At 49.1% G+C, this 16,725-nt stretch overlaps 1 protein-coding gene across 3 annotated transcripts in view; it reads right to left on the bottom strand.

Moving 5' to 3' along the window:
- The window catches only part of PIKFYVE (phosphoinositide kinase, FYVE-type zinc finger containing), a 290,094-nt gene that overhangs the window by 48,079 nt on the left and 225,290 nt on the right, over positions 1–16,725 (bottom strand). For all 3 annotated transcript variants that reach the window (XM_063932710.1, XM_063932709.1, XM_063932708.1), the window contains 2 exons: positions 8,943–9,119; positions 6,072–6,175 (listed from right to left, as the gene is read on the bottom strand). In XM_063932710.1, the coding sequence (XP_063788780.1) occupies positions 6,072–6,175; positions 8,943–9,119 (281 nt within the window). The remainder of the gene's footprint in view (positions 1–6,071; positions 6,176–8,942; positions 9,120–16,725) is intronic.

Consider the following 16,725-nt stretch of genomic DNA (forward strand, 5'->3'; position numbering starts at 1 on the left):
GCAGGTTACCCGCTCGTGCCTGGGGCACCGTCATTGGACGGGTGACAGGCCTCACAAATTTGCATGAGTGACGAAAACGGGAGAGGACGCTTGTGGTGTACTTGACCCCGCCATAAGCGGAAAAAAAAACACCCCTACCAAGGAGCGCAAAATAGAAGCGCCAACTGCGAGGGGCCTGCGACCTGGGACCCCACTGTGCGGTCCGGCCTGCCAGGTGACCCCCAACCACAAACCCAAGGAAAAAAACGACGTTCCCACCCCGATCACGATGGACTTCACGTCGTAATATCCCCAAGCGGAAACCTAGGATTTAAATTGCGTGCGCTGACACAAAACAGCACCATGTGGGGATACGCGGCAGGTCGCGACCCGGTGCCACAAGCCGTAAAATCCAAAACCGTAACCACAGATGAAAGTACGGAAAGCCGTTTCCCCAATGCCCCCCCGTCTGCCTTCTCCGCGAACCACAGGGGGCGGAGGGAACAGCAGCCGCCGGCGCCCTGCCTACCCGAGACGCCTAACGCCACGCGCCGCGCAATGAGCCTAGCCAACTAATGCGGGCACCAGGGAGAACCAGAGGAACCCTACAGAAGGTTAAAAAGTACTGTGTCAATAAGGAGAAACAATAGCATGCTCACCGGTGCCTGAAGGACCTGGAACACCATCAGCTGCCACCACCGCCACCGATCTCGGCGGTGCGTCTTCCGCTGCCGCTGCATCCCTCCTCGGCCTCCGGTTCCTCCGTGCTGATGCCCTGACTCCCCCGGACCCGCAGACAAAAACAGAGGGGACAACAAGCGCAGGAAGCGCCCGCGCTTCGACGACGAAACAGGAGACACCGTCGGGAGGGGGGGCGCCCCGAGGGCAGGTGACCGACCCCGTGGGCTGAACCCCAGGGGCCAAAACTGAGCCAATAGGGTGAAAATTTGTAGGGGGTAGGAGCCAGCAGACCCGGGTGGCGCGCCACGGAAGATGCGGTAACCGGCTGCGCCATGGGCCAGGGACGCGCTCCAGGTAAAAACTGCTGGAACCAACCCCCGGCAAACCCAGCCGCTGTAGAAACAAGGAACAGGGCCAGGCAGGTGGAACGATGCCACCACAGGCGACTGCGCCGCCACCATCCGCACCATTGCAGCCCGGCACTACAGGGGCACCTGCAAGCCGCGACACGGGGAGGGCGCAGGACGGAACAGCCCCGTGCTAGAAGGGGGTGGCTACGCAGGAGAGACCCCCGCCGCGAGCCCAGCGGCAAGAGACCCCCACTAAAGGGGCCACCCGCGGCACGGCACCCCCCACCGCAAACCCGTCCCCAGAATCAGGGTGCCTGGGCCATGATCCCCCACCCACCCCCACTGAGGGACCCCACAACCAGCCCCCCAGCCTGGTGGCACACCCCAGCTGCACCTAGTGCAGCAGAAACCATGGCACGTGGAAACCGCCGCTGCCCCCTCCCCATCCCGGCCATAGGACACGCCCCCCCCCGCAGCCAGCCCCGGGCTGACCGGCACCACGTGGGCTCACAGGGCCGCAAACGGGGAGGGGGCAGGGAACGCAGCCGGGCCGGAGGAGAGAGCCGCTCGCAGCCCAACAGTCGCCGGGGATGACCCCCCGCGACCGCGGCAGCACAGCACCAGCACTCGCCGCGGTAGGGGCAGCACATCACCCATCCAGAGAAGCAGCAGGGGGAGTAGCGGGGGCCGCAGCGGCACGACCGGATGCCGGGACGGAGACAGGGGAGGCCAGCGGCTGCAGCCAAATGAAGGGGGGGGGGGGCAGAGGAGCGCGGGGGACAGGGACACAAGGACCCTATAGAAAGAAATAAAAACACGTAGGGAGAGAGGGGGCAAAAACAGGGCCAAAAGGAGACACCAAAAGAAAGGACTTAAAACAATCTATATATGCAATCTGTACTCAGCCTTCCTGGGACATTCCAAAATGGCAAGAGGAAGTCTGAGGCACATAACTGGGACTATATATAATCCTAAACCACGCCCCTAAAACCTTGATGGACAGCCCAACAATCCTACAGGAAAAATTACCATAGAACCAAAAAACTACCTAGCAACTGCTTAGTCATAGACAACCAATCACAAAAAATTGGGCTCTTATATGGCCTCAGGCTTATGCAGCCTTCAGCTTATCTTACACTGGGCAGGAATGTCTGAGTACAGTGTGCAGCTCCTGTATATCTTACACTGGGCAGGAATGTCTCAGTACAGTGTGCAGCTCCTGTATATATTACACTGGGCAGGAATGTCTCAGTACAGTGTGCAGCTCCTGTATATATTACACCGGGCAGGAATGTCTGAGTACAGTGTGCGGCTCCTGTATATATTACACCGGGCAGGAATGTCTGAGTACAGTGTGCAGCTCCTGTATATATTACACCGGGCAGGAATGTCTGAGTACAGTGTGCAGCTCCTGTATATATTACACCGGGCAGGAATGTCTGAGTACAGTGTGCAGCTCCTGTATATATTACACCGGGCAGGAATGTCTGAGTACAGTGTGCGGCTCCTGTATATATTACACTAGGCAGGAATGTCTGAGTACAGTGTGCAGCTCCTGTATATATATTACACTGGGCAGGAATGTCTGAGTACAGTGTGCCGCTCCTGTATATATTACACTGGGCAGGAATGTCTGAGTACAGTGTGCCGCTCCTGTATATATTACACTGGGCAGGAATGTCTGAGTACAGTGTGCAGCTCCTGTATATATTACACCGGGCAGGAATGTCTGAGTACAGTGTGCCGCTCCTGTATATATTACACCGGGCAGGAATGTCTGAGTACAGTGTGCCGCTCCTGTATATATTACACTGGGCAGGAATGTCTGAGTATAGTGTGCAGCTCCTGTATATATTACACTGGGCAGGAATGTCTGAGTATAGTGTGCAGCTCCTGTATATATTACACCGGGCAGGAATGTCTGAGTACAGTGTGCAGCTCCTGTATATATTACACCAGGCAGGAATGTCTGAGTACAGTGTGCCGCTCCTGTATATATTACACTGGGCAGGAATGTCTGAGTACAGTGTGCAGCTCCTGTATATATTACACTGGGCAGGAATGTCTGAGTACAGTGTGCCGCTCCTGTATATATTACACCGGGCAGGAATGTCTGAGTACAGTGTGCCGCTCCTGTATATATTACACTAGGCAGGAATGTCTGAGTACAGTGTTCCGCTCCTGTATATATTACACTGGGCAGGAATGTCTGAGCACAGTGTGCAGCTCCTGTATATATTACACTGGGCAGGAATGTCTGAGTACAGTGTGCAGCTCCTGTATATATATTACACCGGGCAGGAATGTCTGAGTACAGTGTGCAGCTCCTGTATATATTACACTGGGCAGGAATGTCTGAGTACAGTGTGCAGCTCCTGTATATATTACACCGGGCAGGAATGTCTGAGTACAGTGTGCGGCTCCTGTATATATTACACCGGGCAGGAATGTCTGAGCACAGTGTGCAGCTCCTGTATATATTACACTGGGCAGGAATGTCTGAGTACAGTGTGCAGCTCCTGTATATATTACACCGGGCAGGAATGTCTGAGTACAGTGTGCCGCTCCTGTATATATTACACCGGGCAGGAATGTCTGAGCACAGTGTGCAGCTCCTGTATATATTACACTGGGCAGGAATGTCTGAGTAGTGTGCATCTCCTATATATATTACACTGGGCAGGAATGTCTGAGTACAGTGTGCAGCTCCTGTATATATTACACTGGGCAGGAATGTCTGAGCACAGTGTGCAGCTCCTGTATATATTACACTGGGCAGGAATGTCTGAGTACAGTGTGCAGCTCCTGTATATATATTACACCGGGCAGGAATGTCTGAGTACAGTGTGCAGCTCCTGTATATATTACACTGGGCAGGAATGTCTGAGTACAGTGTGCAGCTCCTGTATATATTACACCGGGCAGGAATGTCTCAGTACAGTGTGCAGCTCCTGTATATATTACACTGGGCAGGAATGTCTGAGTACAGTGTGCGGCTCCTGTATATATTACACCGGGCAGGAATGTCTGAGCACAGTGTGCAGCTCCTGTATATATTACACTGGGCAGGAATGTCTGAGTACAGTGTGCAGCTCCTGTATATATTACACTGGGCAGGAATGTCTGAGTAGTGTGCATCTCCTATATATATTACACTGGGCAGGAATGTCTGAGTACAGTGTGCCGCTCCTGTATATATTACACTGGGCAGGAATGTCTGAGCACAGTGTGCAGCTCCTGTATATATTACACTGGGCAGGAATGTCTGAGTACAGTGTGCAGCTCCTGTATATATATTACACCGGGCAGGAATGTCTGAGTACAGTGTGCAGCTCCTGTATATATTACACCAGGCAGGAATGTCTGACTACAGTGTGCAGCTCCTGTATATATGGGTGTAGTATGGTATGCCGGCGGCCGGGCTCCCGGCGACCAGCATACCGGCGCCGGGAGCCCGACCGCCGGCTATTTATTCTACCTCCAGGGGGGTCGTGGACCCGCACGAGGGAGAATATCTGTCGGTATGCCGGGTGTCGGGATCCCGACATTCGGCATACTGAAGACCACCCGTATATATGACATTGGGCAGGAAGCAGTGAGTACACGTAGCACTCCCCGCAACAGTGGTGAGAAGCGGATAACAGCGACAATACACAGTGCGGAACCGGAGAGGACCCCCGTCCTGACTGCACTGGTGATAATACTGTCTGTGACTAGCACTATAATGTAGCACTACTGTATTCCAGAGCCGCCTATCAGGGGTAACACAATCAGCTCCAACAATAAGGAAAGCCATGCCCATTTGGGTTGTATTTTTCCTATTGAAAACGATATACTCTTGAAACCATAAGCGCTTTTATTAAAAGAATTGGGAGTAATGGCGCTAGATGTGTTTTATAAAAATAAGAAAAAATAAAAATCAGAATTTATTTATTTTGTAACAATATCAAAATATATTTTTTTTATGTAAAAAAAATAACACATTTTATGCAGGACACTTAGTATTCCCAATTCTGTATATAAACAGATACTTGGTTTCTAAAAGATACTATGTAAGTACAACGATCAGACAGCGTGCCATTAAGTGTCCCACTGCAGCTCCGTCCTGTATGTGCGTGCTTCCTCCACATACATACGTCATGGCACACAGTAGCTCATACATGGTGCGGTTCCGGGAGTCTGGGACCCACTATACACAACAGGTCTACGGATAGTGTTCCAAATACGCCAGAGTTCTGCATTTTATAAATAGGTTAATGGTGTATTGTATGATCCCAGAATATTGCCTCCGAGTAACGGAACCTTGGGTATATTTGCATAACGCTTAGCAACGCTAGTAAATGGTTCCTAACCATCAATATTTCAATGCAAGAGAGCAATGACTGCAATGAATGTTGTTTGCCGATGTCCTTCCCTGCCGCGCACACCTGGCAGCGCCCCCTGTGTGCATATGCAAACTCTCCGATTTGTGCACGCACGGAACATCAATGGCTCAGACCAGCAAATCATTTGTAGGCAATTATCACTTGCCATCGTTAGCCATTAAAAATTACAGCAACGTGGCCATAAAGCGTTCCGGCCCTCCCAATGGCTGTGCCTCATGACGTTGCACCCACAACCTTGTAGGAACCCTTAGACCAGAGGTTCCCAAACACGGTCCTCAAGGCACCCCAACAGTCCAGGCTTTAGGTATATCCATGGCTCAGCACAGATGGTTAAATCAAATTGACTGAGGTGCTAATTAAGTCACCTGTGGCCAAGCATGGATACATTTAAAACCAGGACCATTGGTGTGCCTTGAGGACCGCGTTTGGGAACCTCTGCCTTAGACTGTTGACTTGGAGCTTGTGGTATCTGTAGATTTTAGGGTCTGCGGGCACGGCGGCACTTTGTATGCCCATGTAAGAAACTCAGCATTGAGGGAACATGATAATGTCTGGGTAACATGCGGCTCACAGTGCAGGGAGATAGAGCGTCATAGGGTATGATACACAGTAACACAAAGCGCCCACATGCCATGACGGCCTTATACAGCTTCCTCAGATGTGTCTGGGCACATACCTTCATCTGCACAGCATTGGTAATGTAGGTGAAGTAGTGAGGGGCAAAGTCCAGGAACGACTGGACTTCCAGGCGCGGCATCTGCTTCAGAATGAACCGGTCGTCTGCAGGACAGAAGAGCAGAAGTGAGCGGCTGCACCAGAATATAGGACAGGCCTGGCCAACCTGTGGCTCTCCAGATGTTGTGAATCTACACATCCCAGCATGCCCTGCCACGGTTTTAGCATTCCTTAATAGCAAAACTGTGGCAAAGCATGATGGGACTTGTAGTTTTACAACAGCTGGAGAGCCACTGGTTGGCCAGGCCTGATATAGGAGGTTTATGCTGATGTGCAAGAAGATACGATGCGTCCGTAAAAGAAACAGAATCATCATTACAAAGATAAAATAATTAATGCTAAATGACATTAAGGTACAAATACATTTGTTATTAATTCCAGTGCAGGCTGATAGTCTCTGAAGACCGGCGGCGTGATGCAACGGGCACAGGCGCAGTTTATATCGTCTTCATCCTGCAGCTTGGTCTCTGGGTGGTGTGCGGGTATCTATCAGCGCCACCCTGAGGCAGGGAGAATTATATACACCGTGATATGAGGTAGGTACGCATACAGTGGTTGAAGCGATTTACAAGTGGCAATATGGAAAATGTAAGCGGACGCAGCTGGATAGACTTACAATGACAGCCTGGCAGTGGTACGTCATGTATGCAGGCCAGCTTACTGCATGTGTGTGTATAGGACCCATAGATACAGGGTTGTATTAAGGTCTATGGGGTCCCTCCAGGCTCACAAATAGGAGTGTTACCTTTATGTAGGCCAAAGCATTACACATTGTAATACATGTATTTGGTCAGCCAGATAGAATGGAGAAAAACCCAACGTACTAGTTTTTATCTGTGGTTTTTTTATTTTTTGTTAAGTAATTATAAAACGGGCAGAAAACCATTTACTGTATCTTAAAACATGTCCATCAAATCTGTCTTCTAGAACTGCATGTTGCAAATCTGGCGTCCGCCAATATCAATTTAACTCACAACCCCACCCCCACCCCTTATTGTTTTACCCTAGTTACACCCCACCCCCTCCCCTTATTGTTTTATCCTAGTTACACCCCACCCCCTCCCCTTATTGTTCTATCCAAGTTACACCCCACCCCCTCCCCTTATTGTTCTATCCCAGTTACACCCCACCCCCTCCCCTTATTGTTCTATCCCAGTTACACCCCACCCCCTCCCCTTATTCTTCTATCCCAGTTACACCCCACCCCCTCCCCTTATTGTTCTATCCCAGTTACACCCCACCCCCTCCCCTTATTGTTCTATCCCAGTTACACCCCACCCCCTCCCCTTATTGTTCTATCCAATTTACACCCCACCCCCTCCCCTTATTGTTCTATCCTAGTTACACCCCACCCCCTCCCCTTATTGTTCTATCCTAGTTACACCCCACCCCCTCCCCTTATTGTTCTATCCAAGTTACACCCCACCCCCTCCCCTTATTGTTCTATCCCAGTTACACCCCACCCCCTCCCCTTATTGTTCTATCCCAGTTATACCCCACCCCCTCCCCTTATTGTTCTATCCAAGATTATAATTTGACATTTGTGTCCCTGGAGTTTGGGAGTTTCTGGGACATCCTATGAGCACTGGCGGATTTATAATGGGTGCATTTTTCCTGTGTTTCGCACATGCGCAGTAGGTAAAAATGATAAAAATCACTGGGAAAATGGCCGCCGTGCCATTTCCCCAGAGATCTGCGCATGTGCTGTAGACTCTGGGACAGCGCTATGGTCCCCTACGGACCCTAGTGCCTAGAGTCTACACAGCGCTGCCAGCTAGAGAGTAGGCGGCCAAGCCGAAGCCAGCACACGGGCCTCCTCCTCTCTAGAAACGCCCCTGCCTATGAGAGTAACGTGTGTGGTTCAATAGAACTACAGTAAGAAGACAGACAGCAGGTGGACCCTAAATGGTTGACGTGGTCAAAAGGTCGACACGGAAAAGGTAGACGTTAGAAAAGGTCTACAGGTAGCAAAGGTCGGCAGGGTCAAAAAAACAACATGAAAATGTTCGACACAAAAATACTTGGCAAGTTTCACCATATCTGAGCCAAATTAGTGGAAATGCGTAACCTCGCAGGCTTGCTTTGCTCGTTGCGCTTCAGGCAAGCTGCCTCGCTCCACTACGCTCGGCACAGGTTACTTTTCCCAATCGTACTCCACATGGATGGTAAACGATGTAAAAGTTTTGTTTTTGTTTTTTAAATGTGCAAAGACCATTGTCATGTCAACCTTTTGAAACGGTCGACCATGGGATACGGTCGTTAGGTCGACAGTCATTAGGTTGACCACTATTGGTCGACATGCAGTAGGTCATCAGGGTTGATAGATTTACATGATCTATAGGTCGACATGAAAAAAGGTTGACATGAGTTTTTCACAATTTTTTTTTATTTTTCCAACTTTTTCATACTTTATGATCCACGTGTAGTACAACTGGGAATAGTAACCTGTGCCGAGCACAGCCGTAGCCTACTGCATGTCGACCAATAGTGGTCGACCAACTGACTGTCGACCCAACGACCCATACCGGTCGACCATTTGGGGTCGACGTATTGACTTTTTACTGCAGATCTGTCAACCAGATACAGAGTGTGGGCAAGCATGCTACAGGGAAAATGTATTACCGGTGTCATATGGGAACCAGCGCAATTCTGGCGAGATTGTCACTAAATTTACAGCATCAATTATTTTAAAAGCAAAACCAACGTGTGCGACAATCTCGCCGGCTCCCGGCAAACCGCAGGCTATTACATTTGGCCCTACATTTCTAATGTGTCAAGACCACACGGAATTTATGAAATAAAAACCTCTCACCTTCCGTTGCATAGAAAGCTGCTCCCGACTTCCCGCCCCGGGCCTGCCAGGGGACGCAGTGCGCAAGGGAGCGGATGAAATCTTCCTCACTGCTTCCCAAAATGACTTTGCGCATTCGGTGAAACTCCCCGGCATAATAAATACGGCAGTAAAATTTCGCATTGGCATCTGAGAACTCTGAAAAAGAATGAAAGTTATGTATATTAAGTCTGGTTAATTTAACACATAGGGGGGTATTCAATTGTTTGAAAAGTCAGTTGGGAGTCTGTTTTTTCCTATCTAATAGACAGATGCCCAACCGACTTTTCATACAATTGAATTCCATCCATAGAATGAAAGTCTGTTTCACACGCATATATTAACCCTTTAAGGTACTCTTATCATTGGTGTGAGCTGCCTAAACAAGTGCACAGTGAATCGCTTTATAATACAAATCCTTCAATGTCATATTGATCTTAACAGAAAAATTACCTGGCACTGTGGTCCGAAAAACAAAATTTTATAGTTATACTTGCCAAATTTAGAATCTTCCCCTCTGGTAGCCTCCCAGAGGGGAGATTCAGCGGACTAGTGTAGGGATGAGAGTTTCTAGTCATTCCATAAGAATTGCGTGATCATGCCTCGAACCTCGTAGGCAAGCATGTAATATAATGTAAGCACTAGCCTGGCCAGAAAACATAGAGACACTACCAGCAGAGACTGAGAAAAACAGAGCGCTATGACCTACTGACATGAATTTAGCTAAGAAATTCCTAAAAAAAAAACCCATCAATCTCAGGATGACATCTACGACCTAATCCAGAGGTGGAAGCTGCTAAGTCTATTGGCGGAGGCCCATCTGTCACTTTATACAATCGCTGCAACAAAGTCCTGACCACTGTCAGCATCTGTATATGTTGTAATACCAATTGTGTATTCCCAGAGATTACACAAGACCTGTGGCAGACGCAGTTTCTCCGTCTGAGTATGGCCTACCATGTCAGCGACCGAGCATCTGTGTTCACAGCTGGGTGATTCTCCAGAAAGTGAACACAAAGGGGGTCATTCAGAGTTGATCGTACCTGTGCTAAATTTAGCACAGCTACGATCATCCACACGGACATGCGGGGGGACGCCCAGTACAGGGCTAGCCCACCCCGCATGTCAGTCTCTGCCCTGTTGCTGAAGTACAAAAGCATCGCCGCTGCTTTTGCACTTCAGGAGTAGCCTCCGGCCAGCGCAGCTTTTGCGTGTGTGGCCGGGAGCTACTCGTCGCCGCCCGGCTCGCAGCGGCTGCGTGTGAAGTCACACACCTGCTGCGGCCCGCCCCCTGCACAGTCAGGCCACACCTGCGTTGGCCGGACCGCGCCCACAAAACGGCGGCCAAACGCCGCTGTGCTGCCCCCTCCCGCCCAGCGACCGTCTCTGCCTGTCAATCAGGCAGAGGCGATCGCTAGGCAATGACAGCCGTCGGCTGTCAGCCATGCGCCGGCGCATGTGCATTTCTGACCGGATTGCTGCGCTGCAATGAACTGCAGCGAGCGATCAGGTTAGAATGACCCCCAAAGTCTAGTGCGTCACACACTTTTAAAAATGTTTTCCTTTTAAACTGGTCTGTTGAGAAATTTTTAGATAAAAACATAATTGCTCAGTAGCAACGCCTTACCCTATACTTAAGGTCCACTAAAATCTTGGTATTTTGGGGAAGTATGTCGTATTGTGTAGCTGTCCCGTGCGTCACGGAGAACCGCCCAGCTGCTTTCACTGACACCCCCACCATACTCCCATAACACATGCCCATAAGATGGACCACCGGATTCAGTAGGATTTCCCGACAGTTGGGATCCCAACATCGAGGGCAGAGTCTCCCCTTGCGGGCACGCTGCGTTTGCCACGCTTTCGTGGCCTGATTCACCGATACACACTCTTGCAGAGGTAATCCTTCTGCTTGACGTTGGTTGGTCCATCTATGCTTTGTAAGTACTTGCCATATCTTATTGTTAGGGAAAGACGCAGTATTAGACATGAATGTTATTTCCGTGACGTTCTGGCCCAGTTAAAGACGCAGCTGATGTCAGGCGCAGTGGAGCGATTTTTTGCAAGTGTCTAAGTCACACGCATCCTTGTCCGTACAGAGTTGCAGTTCTACCATCATGCGCGCACAGAGCCTAAATCAGACCTGATCGCAGCAAATTTGTTAGCTAATGGGCAAAACCATGTGCACTGCAGGTGGGGCAGATGTAACATGTGCAGAGAGAGTTAGATTTGGGTGGGATACTTAATATTGTTTCTGTGCAGGGGTAAATACTGGCTGCTTTATTATTACACTGCAATTTAGATTTCAGTTTGAACACGCCCCACCCAAATCTAACTCTCTCTGCACATGTTATATCTGCCCCCCCTGCAGTGCACATGGTTTTGTCCATTGAAATTTGCTGCTGCGATCAGATCTGAATTAAGGCCACAGTGAGAAGTGTAGTGAAAATGTAGTGGGCGTTGCTGGGCTGCGACAGGGAAGCGTCTTAGCGCAGGCTACAAGAAACTGCCACAGAGCTGGCTGACGCTTCGTCGGTACGATTGATGGTTGGTGGCATCTAAAGATGCATCAATCCGTATTACTTTGTGTACAGACGCTGACCGTGGAAGTCTCAGTCCTTGCACATTCATACACACGGATGTATACTGGGGAAGGACCTCATATGGCCATTTACATAAAGCTGCAGACAGGTGATCACCACTAGGCGCGGGTGCTTCTGAATCCATGCCCTCTATGTCATGAAAGCCGCAAAAAGTGACCCGTTTGCACGCCCAAACAGCACTTTTTGCAAACCTTAGAGAGAGATAAAGTGGACAGAGGTAACGTACCAGCCAATCAGCTTCTAACTACCATGTTACAGGCTGTGTCTGAAAAATGACAGAAGCCGGTTGATTGGTCGTTTATCTCCATCCACTTTTCCTCTCTTCAAGTCTTAGGGGGTCATTCCGAGTTGATCGCTAGTGAAAAATGTTCGCAGTGCAGTGATTAAGTGAAAAAGCAGCACTTCCGCGCATGCGGCGCAGTGTGCACGCGCGACGTACTTTCACAACAGGCAATGTATTTTTACACAAGGTCTAGCGATGCCTTTTAGTCGCAATGGCAGCCGCAGAGTGATTGGCAGGAAAGGGGCGTTTCTGGGTGGCAACTGACCGTTTTCAGGGAGTGTTCGAAAAAACGCAGCCGTGCCAGGAAATATGCAGGCGTGGCTGGGCGAACGCAGGGCGTGTTTGCGACGTCAAATCCAGAACTGAATGGTCTGAAGTAATCGCAAGCGCTGAGTAGGTTTGGAGCAACTCTAAAACTGCACAAAATTATTTTGTAGCCGCTCGGCGATCCTTTCGTTCGCACTTCTGCTAAGCTAAAATACACTCCCAGAGGGCGGCGGCTTAGCGTTTGCACGACTGCTAAAAACTGCTAGTGAGCGACCAACTCGGAATGACCACCTTAGTACATAGACCCTTTAGTACTCTATAGGGAAACAGTGACGTCATCACACATGTAAAACCTGATCGCATGACCGGTGCCTTAGGGGAAGGAATAATCCCACATAAATCCTAGGATGGTTTATCAGACCTAAATCTTCCATTACTGCGAGCTGTATATTTTGTGACAGTCACCCTGGCAGGATGTCCCTGACATTTGGTGCGGTGACATCGATGCCAGCACAGATGTCACACTATTCAGCTTTGAAAGACACAACGTTCAACCATCGTAATGGATGGTGACAGATTCATGAATAATTACTACTCCATTTGGAAAGGTAAAAGAATTACAGTCAGTACGTTTCACAAACTAAAATATATTTCACATTAATTTCCCGCTACGTGTCTTCAACTCATTATCAGAGCTATTTCTTCCAATTACGCATCAATCCTTGTTACATGTTCAGCCAGGTATCGAGACGCAAACTACAAGGGGATCAGTGAACTGCTATGCACTAAATGTAATATAAATAAGACAAGCACCATACGTTTCCCAATGCAAACAGAACCGGCAGACGTGTGCGATTATTATGTATGGTTTGACCTGCGGTAGATTTATTTAGATCTCTTTAGGGACTTATTGCTGAAAGAAGTCCATAGGCTTTTATAGGCAACTCCATCTATAAATGGTGTTGCCTATTAGGCACAAGTTCTATAAAGTTACACTTTCCGGTGTTTGATACATAAGGGGATTGCAGCACACCGACAAAAATGGCAGTCTAGCTGGGGTCTTTACCCAGGCAGCAGATCCTTTCACCAGTTCCTCTAGCAGAGCTCCAGGTAGCTCTTCCATGACTACAAACTGGAGAACTTCTTGGGAACATCTCCACCCATCTGACCGTGACTAATTATACCTTCCACCAATAGTTAGAGTTGCCCCGTAAGGCCACAAAGGCTTAGGAGAAGGACCTAAATGATTCTCAGTGATTAAACATTTCAGGCTGGTTTTTCTGAAGTCTCTGTTGAAGACAAAATATTAAAAAGCCCTTTTGGTGTCACCTATGAAAGAGATTTCCTGGTGTTGCAGGTAATTTAAGGAGGTGTGGTACCAATGTCGGTTCCAGAGGTGGGGCTGCAGCGAGGTCCAAAATTCAAATAGGGGAGCAATTTGATAAATATTCATGTTTCCAAGTAGAATATATCCCTGGCTACTAATCAGCAAGGAGGGGGCTGCCCCAAAAACTGGAGATCCTAACCTAAACTATAAGTGAAAGGAGTAGTAATAATAGACTAGATTTCTACATGTGCATGGAAGACATCACACTGTCCTATACAGATTGTACAGAGAGTTCGTTAAGAACCATGGGGAATAGACGGGTCCATTAGGCGCCATGGGCACTTTAAGAGTTTAATAGTGTGAACTGGCTGCTCCCTCTATGCCCCTCCTACCAGACAGTCTAGAAACTGTGCCTGAGGAGACGGACATACTTCGAGAGAAGGAAACACACAGATAATGGCGAGAATCACACCAGCTCACACATAACAAAAGGAAAGCCAAGCTAACCAACATGAAACGATTCAGCAACGACTGAACCAACAAAACTTAACCAAGTAACAACGCAGGAATACGAAGCACTGGGCGTGCGCCCAGCATCCTCTACGGACTACGAGAAAAGGATTTACTGGTAGGTAATTCAAATCCTATTTTCTCTTACGTCCTAGAGGATGCTGGAGTTCCATTTAGTACCATGGGGATGCACCAAAGCTCCCAATACAGGAGAGAGAGTGCGGAGGTTCCTGCAGAAAAGATTGACCAAACTTTAGGTCCTCAGAGGCCAAAGTATCGAACTTGTAGAACTTAGCAAACGTGTTTGACCCTGACCAAATAGCTGCTCGGCGAAGCTGTAAAGCCAAGAAGCCACCCAAGAAGAACCCACTTTACGAGTAGAGTGGGCCTTCACATATTTTGGACACAGCAATCCTGCCGTAGAATAAGCATGCTGGATAGTAAACCTGATCCAGCGAAGCAGGACACCCAACCTTGTTGGGATCATAAAGGACAAACAGAGCGTCAGACTTCCTGTGACGAGAAGTTCTCTTCAAATATATTTTCAACGCCCTCACAACACCCAAGGACTTTGAGGTAATTGAAGAGTCAGTAGCCACTGGCACCACAGTAGGTTGGTTGATATGAAAAGCTGACACAACCTTTGGAAGAAATTGCTGACACTTTCTGAGCTCAGCTCGATCTTCATGGAAAATCAAGTAGGGGCTCTTGCATGACAATGCCCCCAATTCTGACACACGTCTAGCAGACGCCAATGCCAACAGTGTGACCGCCTTCCAAGTAAGAAACTTGACGTCCACCTCCTGTAAAGGGTCAAACCAATCAGATTGCAGGAACTGCAGCACCACATTAAGATCCCAAGGTGCCGTAGGAGGCACAAAGGGTGGCTGGATGTGCAGAACCGCTTTCAAGAAGGTCTGAACCTCAGGGAGAACAGCCAATTGTTTCTGGAAGAAAATGAACAAGGCCGAAATCTGGACCTTTATGGAGCCCACATCCACACATGCTTGAAGAAAGAGGAGAAACCATCCCAGTTGAAACTCCACCGTAGGAAACTTCTTGGATTCACACCAAAACACATAATTTTTCCAAATCCGATGGTAATGTTTAGACGTTACTCCCTTCCTAGCCTGTATCAGGGTAGGAATGACCTTGTTCAGAATGCCCTTCCGAGCCAAGATCTGGCGTTCAACCTCCATGCCGTCAAACGTAGCCGCAGTAAGTCTTGATAGGCAAACGGCCCTGTTGTAGAAGGTCCTCGTGAAGAGGAAGAGGCCTCGGATTCTCCAGCAGTAATTCCAGAAGATCCACGTACCAAGCCCTTCTTGACCAGTCTGGAGCAATGAGGATCACCTGAACTCTTGTTCTTTTTATTAGTTTGAAAGTCCTTGGGATGAATGGAAGTGGAGGGAACACATACACTGACTGGAACACCCACGGAGTTACCAGTGCGTCCACCGCCACTGCTGGTGGGTCTCTCGACCTGGAACAGTACCTCCAAAGTTTCTTTTTGAGGCGAGAGGCCATCATGTCCATCTGAGGTACACCACATCGGATTGTTACCTCTGCGAACACCTCCGGGTGGAGGCCCCATTCTCCTGGATGGAGATCGTGTCTGCTGAGGAAGTTCGCTTCCCAGCTCTCCACTCCCGGAATGAAGATAGCCCGACAGCGCCACCATGTGCTTTTCTGCCCAGAGGAGGATTCTTGTTACCTCTGATATTGCCGCTCTGCTCTTCGTTCCGCCCTGTCGGTTTATGTAGGACACTGCCATTACATTGACCGACTGAACCTGAACGGCCCGATCTTGCAGAAGCCACTTGTAGAAGGCCTTTGTATGTGGCCCTTAGTTCCAGAATGTTTATCGGAAGGATGGATTCCAGACTTGACCACTTTCCTTGGAAATTTTCCCCTGGGGTGACTGCTCCCCAACCTCTGAGACTTGCATCCGTGGTTAGAAGAATCCATTTCTGAATCCCGAACCTGCGGCCCTCCAATAGGTGAGAAGATTGCAGCCACCAGAGGAGTGAAATTCTGGCTTTTGGCGACAGGCGTATCCGCTGGTGCATGTGAAGATGGGATCCCGACCATCTGTGCAGGAGATCCAGTTGGAAAAACCATGCATGGAATCTTCCGTACTGTAGAGCCTTGTAGGAGACTACCATCTTCCCCAGAAGGCGAATGCACTGATGCACCGATACCCGGGCTGGCTTCAGTACATCCCGGACCATTGTTTGGATCACCAACGCTTTCTCCACCGGTAGAAACACCCTCTGCACTTCCGTGGCGAATATCATCCCCAGGAAGGGCAGTCTCCTTGTCGACTCCAAATGTGACTTTGGAAGGTTCAGGATCCACCCATGGTCCGGGAGCAGTTGAGTTGAGAGAGCAATACTCTGTAACAGCCTCTCCTTGGAAGATGCTTTTATCAGCAGATCGTCCAGATATGGAATTATGTTCACTCCCTGCCTGCGGAGGAGTATCATCATCTCTGCCATGACCTTGGTGAACACCTTCTGTGCTGTGGAGAGGCCAAATGGCAGTGCCTGGAACTGATAGTGACAGTCCAGCATAGCAAATCTTAGATAAGCCTGGTGAGGCGGCCAGATCGGAACGTGAAGGTACACATCCTTGATATCCAGGGATACCAGGAATTTCCCCTCCTCCAGACCTGAGATCACCACTCTCAGAGACTCCATCTTGAATTTGAATTCCCTTAAATAGAGGTTCAATGACTTTAGGTTTAATATTGGCCTCACCGAACCGTCCGGTTTCTGT

The sequence above is a fragment of the Pseudophryne corroboree genome, chromosome 7 (assembly GCF_028390025.1).
Source record: "Pseudophryne corroboree isolate aPseCor3 chromosome 7, aPseCor3.hap2, whole genome shotgun sequence".
Lineage (NCBI taxonomy): Eukaryota > Metazoa > Chordata > Amphibia > Anura > Myobatrachidae > Pseudophryne > Pseudophryne corroboree.